This window comes from Panthera tigris, chromosome F3 (genome assembly GCF_018350195.1).
Source record: "Panthera tigris isolate Pti1 chromosome F3, P.tigris_Pti1_mat1.1, whole genome shotgun sequence".
Classification (NCBI taxonomy): domain Eukaryota; kingdom Metazoa; phylum Chordata; class Mammalia; order Carnivora; family Felidae; genus Panthera; species Panthera tigris.
In genome coordinates this window covers 2018380-2031235 of record NC_056678.1, presented here as the reverse complement: position 1 = coordinate 2031235, position 12856 = coordinate 2018380, and the positions used below count along the sequence as shown (strand labels likewise).

Here is a 12856-nt window from a genome sequence, read left to right as displayed (position 1 = left end):
GGGACAGGAAGCCACCACGCCAGCGCCCCCAGGGACAGGAGCCGGCGGAGTCGGGAGTCGGGAGCAGGTGCGAGCTCCCGGTAGGTCTTTCCCACCACCCAGGGCCTTCTCCCCATGCACAGCTTAGGTAGGACCCACGTGGAACTTTCCAAGACCCTGCTGAGCGTGGTGTGAACTGACCAACCCCGGCTTAGCCTGGAGCCCCCAAAGCACGCCACCCACGGACCCTGATGAAGGCATGTGCCGGGGGCCTGGCTGCTCTCTGCCTGCACCCTGCCTGAGGGGCCCTGGAGGCCTGTACGGAGTACTGCCCGTAATAAGCATCTTGATTTCAGTGTCTCTCGTGGTCTCTTGCTGACCGTGGCTCACCCTCCCACATCCTGCGCTCCACTTAACGAACGCTAATTTAAGAGTCGTAACAAATGGAGATAAACTGAACTCTGTCTATATTTGCAGCCGATAAGAGAATATATCTTTTTTCCATGTGCATAGGGAATATTCATAAAAATTACCTATATATTAGACCATTAAAAAGTCTAAATTAAATTCTTAAGGAAAAATAACAAAGACAATATTCTCTGAACATAATTCAGTAAGTAGCTGGCAACAGAATCAGAAAATGAAAAGATTCTTTACCTGGAAATTAAAAGCATGAAAAAACCCTGTTTTAAAAGAACAGTTAGGAGGGGGCACTGGGTGGCTCAGTCGGTTGAGCATCCGGCTTCGGCTCAGGTCATGATCTCACGGTTCGTGAATTCGAGCCCCATATTGGGCTCTGTGCTGACAGGTCAGAGCCTGGAGCCTGCTATTGATTCTGTGTCTCTTTCTCTCTCTGCCCCTCCCCCTGCTCACATCTGTCTCTCTCTCTCTCTCTCTCTCTCTCTCTCAAAAATAAATAAACATTAAAAAAATTATATATAAAAAAAGGAATACTTAGGGAAAAAAAGGAAGAGTTAGCTATCGAATTTCTAGAGAAAAAATGCTTGGGAAAACCCTACCTACCTGAACTTAAGCATATGTAATTAAAGCAGTGCTTGGATAAAGTTATATAGTTTTATGAACTTACATTAGTAAAAAAATAAACTACATGGATTAGACATTTTCCTCAAACAGCTGGACAGAGAAAAACAACACAAAACCCAGAGGAATAAAGGAAGATACTTAAAAAATATTAATACGGGTATTGAAAGACTGGAAATCAAAAAGAGGTATTAAATAAATAAAAAGCTGGGTTTTTTGAAGAAAGCAATTAGATAAACTTCTAGGCCATCTATGTAATGGAGAAAACCCAAGTTAAGAAAACAAGAAATGACCAGGCAAATGACGTCAGAAATTGGAAACTGAAAGGATATCAAGGTAGGGGTTTGCTCAAGTCCACATGGGGCGTTCTAACACTTGAATGAAATGAGAATGTTATCTAGTTTAACGAAACTGACCCAGGAGGGACATGAAATCTAACTAGACCAGAACCATGAAAGAACTACCCTGTCATAAAACTCCTGGTCCACGTGGTTTTCAAGGAACATGCTCCCAAATACATAACCTAATGAATGAGCTTTTTTTGCGAAGTGCTTCATGTGGCCTACAAATAATACGTATTCTGCGCCTGTTGGGAATGAAGTTACATATATAGCTTATGCCTGTATTTAAAGAACAGATCATTATGAAGGTGTTTCAACTATAAACTACTGAAACCATGTATTTTCTTTAATATGAAATTTATTGTCAAATTGGTTTCCATACAACACCCAGTGCTCATCCCAACAGGTGCCCATGTATTTTAAAATAAACTTACACAGTCTTTTTAAAAACTGGGCAGGGTCCCAGGGAAAGGAATCTGTGGGTTTGATGGCCTGACACCTGATAAGAGCCCAGGAAGAGCCAGAGAACTGGGAGAAATCCAGGACAGAAAGAACAGCAGAAGGACAAAGGATGGGAGATCCTGGAACGGTGGCCCGGTTTGGCCAGACCGTGGAGGCATCGTAAGAATATATGTCAGGGTAACTGATTTTGGGTTTCGTCCAACAGTGGCTTTGTTGATGTGATCAAACATATGTTTCTGGAAAGCACTGCTGGCGGCCACCGGTCCCAGATGAGGCCAGGGGGTAGCGGGAGGCTGGCTCCCAGTACGAGAGCTGTCGGGGTCCCACCCACATGAAGGCAATGACCGTAAGGCCGCAGGTGTCAGAGGGAAAACAGAGGGCTCTACAATCATTAACACCTAATCTTTCACGATCACAAACTATTTGCATGTTAAAGTCTTTTTTCAGAATTCTGACCTAATTTGATTCTGAAAGCACCCCTTTACAGGAGGAAGAGAAAACATTATCACCCCCATTGGAAAGACGGGAAAACGGGAAACCAAATAGAGAGCACCTTCTTCGCTTCAAGCTTCGTCAAGGCCGTGTCTCTCCCAAAGGGAAAATATACGTGCAAGTATTTTTATCCCCCCAATTATAACAGGAATAGACTATTTCAGGAAGAACTATAATATTTTTAACTTACATTACACTTTTTATCCTAATTAATATTCCACATCTAAACCGTTTGTGACGATTTCCAAAAGTCTTATTACCTCCAAGGCAACTTGATTTTCTGTCGAAACTGCTGCTCCAGGAAAAATGTCTGCCATGATCTTTTCAAAAAGTGGGACATCTTCAGGGAGACATTTTGGTAAACTAACTTCTCTTACAGCCTCGGTAAGGATCAGACTTTCGTCCGTTTCAGAAAGCTCGCGATTGGTGTTACTTTGGGGGGGAAGAAAAGACATATAAAGAACAAGTTAGCAAGTACGCTCTGCTGACATTAAAGGCCATCCTTAGTCTTTTTTAGAGGTGGCCATCCCACATCCTTTCCCCCTCTCCTTCACTGCAGAGCAGCCACGTGGTGTGGGTGAGGCTAATCTGGTCCCCAGATCCAGAGACGGACCGTGGCTGGTCTCGAACAATCAGGATAATGTCACTCCCCAGTCACTGATTCAGGGATGGGCATTGTATCAGTAAGGTGTTTCAGCTGCCAACAACAGAAATTCATGTGGGCTGATATGAAATGGAAAGTAACATGATGATTTATTAAAAATCTCTAGGTGGGCCAGAGAAGTCGGCTCGCAGGCTATATAGCTGGGAACAGTGGCCAAGACTATGCTACAGAACCGGTCCTGTGAACACCTGACAGTTAACGTAACAGGTCCAGGGGCCTTGTGTGTGAACGCCACTCATGCTGTGACCAGGACTGCTGGCTGTCACCCTTGCCTGAATGCCCTCTGTGCAGATCCAATTTCTTTTCCCACTAGCTTCAGGTTCAGACTGTAGTTTAACTGTCTCTGGTTTGCCCAGGCTGTATGTTTAAGTCATGATTATAAGGGAGTTTTGAAAGGCAAGAATGGGGGCGCCTGGGTGGCTCAGTCGGTTAAGTGTCCGACTTCGGCTCAGGTCATGATCTCACGGTCTGAGTTCAAACCCCGCATCGGGCTCTGTGCTGGCGGCTCGGAGCCTGGAGCCTGTTTCAGATTCTGTGTCTCCCTCTCTCTCTGCCCCTCCCCTGTTCATGCTCTCTGTCTCAAAAATAAATAAACGTTAAAAAAAAATTTAAGAAAAAAAAAGAAAGACAAGAATGGGGCCTAACAAATGTTCCTTAAAGGAATGTGATCCCAGCTCTGGTCAGTGGCAGTCACGAGGACACAGTGATTCCAATGCCCTGTGTGTTCAGAGTGGTTCGGGACTCGGTTCAGTGGGGCGGGTGGCTCCGGGGATCCTTCCAAACCACCAGAAAGGAAGCCGACCAAGCCAGGACGCGCAGGGCTGCAGTGCTGACAACATCGAAGAGAAATACAGCCGAAACCGGCATCCAAGTCATCAGACCCCGCCCTCCTCTGCATTTTCTGATTGAAACAGTAAATTCCTTCTACTGTTTAAGCCAGCTTCAGTTTTCTGTCATTTGCCACAAAGGGCTCCAGATGTAAAAGCTGTCACATAATATGTTGTCCCATAACAACATTTTACACATTCATCCCTTCACCACATATTCTTATATATTAAACAGGCAACCGAAAGAAGTAACTGCATGTGGTGTGATACAATTGTAGAGAGGAAAAGGAAGAAAAGTTTTCTGTGCAAAAGTGTCCTTCTCCTCTCCTGTCGACGGATGGTCCAGAAATTCTTCATCAGGATGGTGGTAATTTTTAAGTCTTCGATCCTTAGTAAAGAGAGGTAATAGCTAACATTTATTAGGTACTTTTTACTGGGCACTTTTTTTTTTTTTTTTAACTTTAGTTTTGAGAGACTGCAAGTGGGGGAGGGGCAGACAGAGAGGGAGACAGAATCCGAAGCAGGCTCCAGGCTCCGAGCTGTCAGCACAGAGCCTGATACGGGGCTCTGTGCCTCAAGATCATACTCACGGACCTCGAGATCACAAGCTGAGCCAAAGTCCGACACTTAACCGACTGAGCCACCCAGGCGCCCCTTCAAGATTTTTACGTTTCTTTTTCTGAGAACTGTCCTTGGGCCTACAATGTCTTCCCTGCATTTTCTAGGCAGTCCTCGCGCGTCACGGGGATGACCTATCCCACCGTGACAGGAAATGCAAACACCTTTCTTCCAGTTTGTCATCTGTCTTCTGACCTTACCGTGTTTTTCGACCATTATCAATCCGTCTTTACCTTTACGGCTTCTGGATTTTGAGCCTTAGTTTTAAAGGTCTTCTCTAGTTGCAGGATATAAAGGGCATTTTGTTTCTTCAAATACTTGTATGTTTTTAGTGCCTTTTGGGTCCTTTTATCTGGGAAAATGACGTTGACTGTGGCTCCAACTCAGTCTTATGTACGTGGCAGTCTAGTTCCCCATCAGCACTCACCGGAAGTCTGTTCTTGCCTCACAACTGATGACAGAATACATGCCCAGTCGTGAGGTCCCACCTCTGGGCTTGCTCTCCTGACCCGATGGCTCGCCTCTCCGTCCGTAAGCCAGCACCACGGTGCCGGGACCAGTGAAACTCCATAATACGTCTCAATACTTACAGGGATATTTCTCCTTCACTGCCCTCACTTTTAAACATTTTTCTAGCTAGTCTTTATTGTTTGTCTAGGTGAACTTTAGAATCAGCCCACCTAAAAACAAATAATACCTTTAGGTATATTCACTGGGCTGTGTTTCTATCTATAAATGAACATTTAGAGTCTTTAAATCTTTATGATGCTAAGCCCTTTAAGATGTTATAATATTACATACATGGTATATTATTTCATTTATTCACATTTCATTTGTGTCCTTTACGAATGTTTTCTTCGTGTGGATTGTACACATTTTTCATATAGGCATATTCATATAGGTTTTTTACATCTCTCATTTTAAATGAGGCCTTTTATTCCAGTGTATCTTTTAGGTTTATTTATTTTGAGACAGAGAGCGTGTGTGAGCATGTGCACAAGTGGGGAGGGGCAGAGAGAGAGGAGAACAGAAGATCCCAAGCAGGCTCTGAACCATTAGCACAGAGCCTGATGTGGGGCTTGAACCCACGAACCACAAGATCATAACCTGAGCTGAAGCTGGGCACTTAGCTGAAGGCGCCCCAGTGTATCTTTTATTATATAAAGCTAAGATACAGTTTTTTTTTTTTAAAAGAATAGGTCCTTTTGTGGAAAAATACCCAGGGATTTTGTGCATTTTCTTCTTCTTCTTCTTCTTTCAGATTCTTAAACATTCTTCACCTCTACCATATTTTTATCTCTACTTAAACATCCTGAGAGCTCCCTGTTTTATCTTGACATCATGACTTAGATTTTTACAAATTATTTTCCCCATGTCATGTAACTCTCTTTGACCTAACACTCAATCAAAATTCAACTCACCGTTTAAACTCCCATTTCTTCTTTCCAGCCGCTATTATAACTGTCTTTAGAGACCTCAAGCCAAAATCATAATGATCCTATAAAGCATTAAAATATTTGAGTTATTAAAGTGTCTCAGGGAAAAACGGAACTTAGAAATAAATGGGTCTCCGACACAGTCAACCCCCTCTTCACGTACACCATGGAGACAGACCATGATGCAACTCAAGAAAGCCTCCATTTTGCTTCCAATCCCCTCGCTTCCCTCCCAAACTGGTGCCCCAAGCCTCCTTTTTTTTTTTTAAAGTTTATTTATTTGAGAGAGAGAGCGCGCATGCGCGCACGAGCAGGGGGAGGGGCAGAGAAAGAGGGAGACAGAGAGTCCCACTCAGGCTGGGTGCAGAGCCTGATGTCGGGCTCGACCTCATGAATTGTGAGATCGTGACCTGAGCTGAATTCGAGAGCTGGACACTTCGACCGACTGAGCCCCCCAGGAGGACCCTCGAAGCCTCCTTCTAAAAAGAAAGTTAGCTGTCCCTGTCCCAACCATGTTGGGTTACAGACAAGTACTCTTCACGCTGGCGTATCCCAGGACAATCATTTTCAAAACATGGCGCTCAGATGAGCAGCGTCAGGCACTCTTAGGAACTTGTCAGAAACACAAAGTCTCAAGCGCCACCCCAGACAAGCGGAAAGCTGGTGGGAGAAGTCCAGTGACTGGTGTTTTAACGAGTCCTCCCAAGTGTTTCGAAGCACAATGAGGTGTGACAGTCACCGCTATATCTGTCAGCTTCATGGTATGGAGAGAGCAGCCTATCATGTAAAAGAGCAGATGCTTCATGACTGTCTCCAGGGCCCAGAGGAAAGGCTTAGAGCCCTGCCTGACTTTACACATCACCTCACATCCGCACTGGCTCATGAACCCGATGTGCTAACAGGATTCCAGCTCCATTATTTCCCCAGGTCATCCCTGGTCCGATGCCCCAAGAGTCTCATTTTAAGTTTCATAGAATCACTTCTATTTTGAGAAAAGCAGTTTGTTACCTGTTGTGAGAGTTGTTTGTTAGCTAATTCGTAAATGCTAACCAGCTTTCCAGAGAGGGATTTTGCAGATTTGAAACCGGATGAAAACAGCATTATTTCAGTAATCATTTGATAATGGGGAGCCATCATCGCCACTGGGCGAAACAGAGATTTTAAGTTATCTGGGAGTTCTACTCGGCCTTTGTACCTTAAGCGGGTAAGAAAAACAAAGAAACAAAAAACCAGAGCACTTTTCAGTTTTTCTAATGAGGAACCACACAATATAGTTTCCCCCCAAATAATCCAGTTAGCTTTCTACTAGTTTGTCACATTAAGTTTATTTTTGAGAGAGGGAGGTGAGGGGGAGGCAGGGAAAGAGGAGCAGAGAGGGAGACACAGAATCCGAAGCAGGCTCCAGGCTCCGAGCTGTCCGCACAGAGCCCGACACGGGGCTCGAACTCAAGAACCGTGAGATCATGACCTGAGCTGAAGGGGGACACTTAACCAACTGAGCCACCCAGGCGCCCTGTGTGACCTTTACCTGAAAACAAGTTTGCAAGACAGTTTCTATTGTAGTTTTCATCTCAAGAGCTTCCTCCTTTACTGTCCTTTCTTCCTGTGCCTCCTCCCACAGGGCCCCCCATCCCCTCGTCAGATGGTACCATCCGTATTCCCTCTATTCCCTCGAGCCCTCCCAGCCTCCGCTCCTTGTAACCACCATATTCTACTCCCTCTGCTACTCTCTGTTTGTGTTTTCTGTCTTCTTTGTGACAAACTGCTGACCTTTGCCTTTCTCCCTGGCTATTCATGAAATGAAAAATCCCTCAGTCAGAAACGTCCACGTGGATAATTCCGGAGCCACGGCTGTTTAAGACACGTGGGGGCAGAGAGATTCGGCCGTTGGCGAGGGGATGGCAGATTACAGTGTGAGGCAACTGCGTCATGGCTAAGACTTAAGGAAAGATTTTGACCTGTCTCCAACCGCCAGCACAGGTTAACCGATACTTACTCAGGATTCATGGTGACAAATACCGCACAAGACATATTGATACGAATGTCTTTTCCTTCCAGTACAAACCTAGAAGACATTGGAAAGGGGTTCAGAATGAGCCCCCACCCCCACGTGCCACTCTGGTAGGTGGATTATTTTCCCCTGAAAACGAAGGCCCGAAAAACCCAGAAAGAACCTTCTACCTCCCCCTTAACTGCTTCTAAGAATTCAGACGGAGGGCCCGGTCCAGAAAGAGAGCGGTCACCAGAGACGACTACGGCAGGTTTGGGCCGCGTGTGGCGAGCTGTGGGGAGCTCAGCACAGCCTGCTCATCCCAATTCCTGTGTCCCATGGTCTTTGCAGGACACGACAACTGTCTGTTCACCAAACATGTGCTCTTCCCATCTCCTGTGAGTTCTCTTCCTTCCCTCGAAGCCCCAGACTCCTTCCCCCTTCTCCTTAGCTCAGGATGGCACACAAACCTTAACCGTCTGCCTGTCTTTGAACGTCTCACGTGTGTGTGAGGCTCCCCTATGTATGGAATTAAAGTTTTCTCCTGTTAATTTATCTTACGTCGGCCAAAAGAGCCTAAAAGGGTAAAGGAAAAATTTTCCTCCCCTGTACAATATGATTCATTACGAAGAGGACTGTTTTCTCTAAGCCAAAGGATGTTGAAACTATAAGTGAGCTTGGGAACTTTCCTAAGGCTGTTTTACATTTAAATTTAAACCGCACGGACTGGGGAAAAAATGACTGTAAGAGGGAAAGAAGAGGCTGATCTCGAGCCCATGTTGCGAGCCCTGCTGGGGTTCAGATTTATTTGATTGTGTCTGCGGAGTTTTGTGGGGCCTGAGGCGGGAAGGCAGCCACCTGAATGAACTGACTGAACGGGAAAAGAACCCTAGGAGACCTTCGGACACAGGATTCTCCCGTGGTGACACCGTGGGGCAAAGAGTGATCATGGCGCAGAGTTCCTGCATTAGCACGGGACACAGCCCACCCTCAGCTCCCCGACTAAGTAATTTTGGGAACGCTGGGAAGAGGAACCCTTGGCATGGACATTAGCGCCCTGCTGTCAGCCCCAGACAGAGGGACCATGGAGAGAAATCCTCCAGTGATTTTTTCGACCACCGGTGAGGGTGGTCGAAGCAGGAAAGGAAAAACACTGGCAACAAAGCCTGGGGACACCCCCCCCCACACTTTTTTTTTTAAAGATTGTAATAGACATTTTAAACCCACAAGTCCAATTACACCCATAAAGTAAATCATGTAAGCTCCTGAATTTACCTGACGAGAAAGACATTTTTGCTTGGATTAGTAAACATTAGTAATCTGAACATACAAATAGTATTTTTACAGGATTTTTTCAATACAAATCTATTAATTCAGAGTAATGGGATAAGGGAGGGCTTCAGGTGTGTGGCCAGTATAATTTTATTTTTTAAAAAGATGTAGAATTAAAGAAAAAGTCTTTGGTTTCTTCACGTGAAATAGGTACTAATTGAATTTAAGCCCTAAAGTAAAATTAGTTGGAACATATTTGCGACCTTGTCCTGGTGGCTCCCAAGACCGTTCCAAGGCTGGGCAAGAGCCTGGATACCCCCAGGTTGGCATGAAAGTTAGTTACATATATTCACACGTTACTTGACGAGCAAAGGGGACATTCAAGACAAATGTCATTCTTTTCGGTCTATGTTTGGGGAGGGGGGAAGAACCCAAACCCAAACACTTAACCGTACAACAAATATTTGATAGTAAGTAACCAAACACATTCAACCGATACCTGACCAAATAGCTGTCTTTTGCGGCCTTAATTGTTAGGATCTGCGACGCAATCACAGAGAGGACCTGCACATCGATCCGATTGAACTCGTCCAAACAGCACCACGCTCCCGACTGAACCAGTCCGAGGAAGAGTCTCCCTATTATCTTGAAAACAATTATTACACAGCTGAACACTCTCCCGGGGCCATGGCTCCGTGCGCGCGGCAGGTGCTCGGACCCCGCAGGGCAGGCTGGCGCTCTGGGGAGCTCAAGGCTCAGCACAGGGGTCCTCACATCCGCTCTCCTGCAGCCACAGCCTTGGGGCTGAGTGGAGGGCGTGCTGCTGCTGGGTGATGCACCCGAGGACCTGCGGGAGCTGGGCCACGCTGGGGCGGCCCCCCAGAGCCCCGGCAGGTGCAGGTCGGAGTGCCCGGGGCTCTCGGCGCTCCCGGGAGACTCACGGTCTGGAACCTACCAATGGGTAAATGCTGGCCGCAGAAACAAGTGAAAACTCTGTAGGCCCAGCAACCTGTGTGGACGAAGACAGGCTAGGGACCGTGTGAGCTGGGGCATGGGAGATGGGAGCGCACGTGGGAGCCCCTCCGGGTGGGACACAGGGCCTGGTTCTCCCCACTGGCTGCAGGAATCACATCGTGTCTTTATTTAAAATTTTGATATTCGGTTTATTGTGGGGTTTTTTGGCACTAATTTTGATTCTAAAAAAGTATTGCATTAAAATATTATTTGATTAGCAGGCTTCCCGGCTCCCCCTCAGGTTTTGCGTGGGCAGGCAGGCGCCTCAGTCCTGTCTCTCCCCCAGCCCTGCTGCCCCCACCGCGGGAAGAGACAAGAGACTACTTCCTAAGGGTCTTAATGATAGGATGCAATCAGCTTGTTTAGGTTTCACTGATATTCTTGATGTGCTAAGTGAGCACAAACTGAAAACGCAAGATCTCCCGATAATGGACTTTGAACTGCAAATAAACTGACTGCCATAAAAGGTAACTGGCCGGAACTTAACATGCAAGACAAAATAGAGTGTTTTGAAACTTCAGGTTAATTTGGGACAGGCACAGAGGTACATTCAATTTTAATAAATATTTCAGAATGTTACGAGCTACGCCTTAGGTCACGTGCTATCATAACAAGGCTGACATAAACTCAATCCTCCGTATCAACCCTGCCTCACATTTTTGTGTTAATAGCCTCATTGTTCTTAATGATTACCTTTTCAGGAAATAAAGGTATAAGGTTAGAACTTATAAATTTATATTAATAAAGCAGTACTCTTAACTTCTTAATATAGTCACGTCCCATATCAGATTTTGTTTGGAAAAGTCCCCCATTAGAAAGTTTGAAAACCACTGTCTTAGGTAGTTCAACTGCATAATGTTGTAAGTCTCAGTTACGTTAATTTAAAAGAATTAACAGCATTTGCCGTTGTTAACATTCAGTGTCTCTCCAAGGGAAATATTTTCCTTGTTCTTTCAATCCTCCATGACTATTTCTATGTATGCTATTTTTTTCCTGCATAGATATGAATAGACTTTACCTTATAATCCAAATCCTCAAAACAGTTGAACACCACACAATGTTTGCCTAACGACTGAAAAACAACAACATTATTTTAGTACACTGCTCAGCTTCTGACGCGAAATACTAATGTTAAAACTTCTAGAGTAATAAAATGTCTTTACTCTTTTGAGAAAACGTTGCAACATAAGCATGGATTACCCACCAAATTTAGAAACACTCAAAACCGAGTGGAGTCTGAATGCGCATACGCTGTTTGTTAAGTTGATCAGTACGTGGAACGCTAAGGTCCTGTTTTTAAAACGCACCAACGAGTAACTGAGAAAAAAGCATTCCAGTGACATCGTTCCAGGGACGTCAAATACGTCTTGCGTTCATCAGTTACTTCTCTGTCTCTGTCTCTGTCTCTGTCTCTCTCTCTCTCTCTCTCACACACACACACACACACACACACACACTGCTATTAATCACAAAGACTAGGTAAAAGTCTGTGTGTGGGGCTCAAACAAAACGGGTCACCCTTAAATGAAGGGGGACAAGACCACCGTTCATGCGTCAGCTTGTCCGGTGGAATCCCAAACACGACGCACGCTCGGCGTGCAGAGAGGCCAAGTCCCCGTGCACTGTGGACATTTAAAAATTAAAGGACGAATTATATGAATTAATAAGCGTGGTGAGATGTCTGTTAAATGTTAGGAACATCTCAATAGCAGGAACAGTGTAAATTTAAGGTACTGTTAAGGTCTGTGTATTTATTCTGGATACAGAAACGGCTTACCTTTGCTAGATCTTTGACACTCTCTGTTTTGCCCGTCCCGGTGGGCCCAGAGGGGCAGCCTCCGAGATTCAAGAGCAGAGCCCCCGTGAGCGTGAGCTGGCACCTGTTGGTGAGGGGCGTAAGGACCAGTCTGGGGGTACAGCCCAGGTACTCGTAGCCGTAAGTAAAGCTGGCATCGCCTTGGGACACGTAGCACAGCTGTTGTTTTTCGTTCCACTGATACTGCAAATGTCTGAGAACGGTATTTTCAATGTTCATGTTATTTGGACAAAATTATTTTTAGTTTTTTTTGCACATGTAGAAACACAATAAAAACTAAAAAACGGGATGATGACTGAAAAACAAGTACAAACATTAAAATAAAAATGACAGGAGTTACAGATCATTCAACGACTACATCAGACACGAAATATTAGGACTCAGAACTCTACAAACTTACGAGCACTTTTCCCGGCGAGGAAAATGGCCTTGCTGAATCTTGCCGCTGCTTTGGTGTGGTGTGGGCAGCACTAACGGAGGATTTATACAAGAATCATCCCTATGAAGTTTATTACGGTTTTCAATAAAAACGTGGCTTATGACATTGCTCATTATAACCAGGCCCCTTCCTATAAGGGTAACTGAGGGAAATGCTCTTTGTTCTTAGTATCGAACAAAACCATTGTATTTATCTTATGACCCCGTCAACTGTGTGGTAACTGTAAATCTTCTCTTCTATAAGAGGCTCTGGGTAAAAGTTGTGACCAATCTGTAGCTTTACAGTATGTGTTCTTCCCCCCCCCCCATTTCTATCGAGATATCGACATATACCTTTGTGTTAAAGGTGAACATAACGATTTGATACACGTACATATTGCGAAAGAATCACAATAAATTTAGGTAACATCCCTCATTCACACAGTTATGAACTTCATTTTCTTGTGATGACATCATTTAAGATCTA

At 45.0% G+C, this 12856-nt stretch overlaps 1 protein-coding gene across 1 annotated transcript in view; it reads right to left on the bottom strand.

The window, feature by feature from the left end:
- DNAH14 (dynein axonemal heavy chain 14) overlaps positions 1–12856 on the bottom strand; it is a 404678-nt gene that overhangs the window by 172943 nt on the left and 218879 nt on the right. The window contains 7 exon segments of the mRNA XM_042976694.1: positions 2576–2747; positions 5846–5922; positions 6869–7055; positions 7857–7925; positions 9622–9767; positions 11155–11208; positions 11914–12145. Of these exon segments, the coding sequence (XP_042832628.1) occupies positions 2576–2747; positions 5846–5922; positions 6869–7055; positions 7857–7925; positions 9622–9767; positions 11155–11208; positions 11914–12145 (937 nt within the window).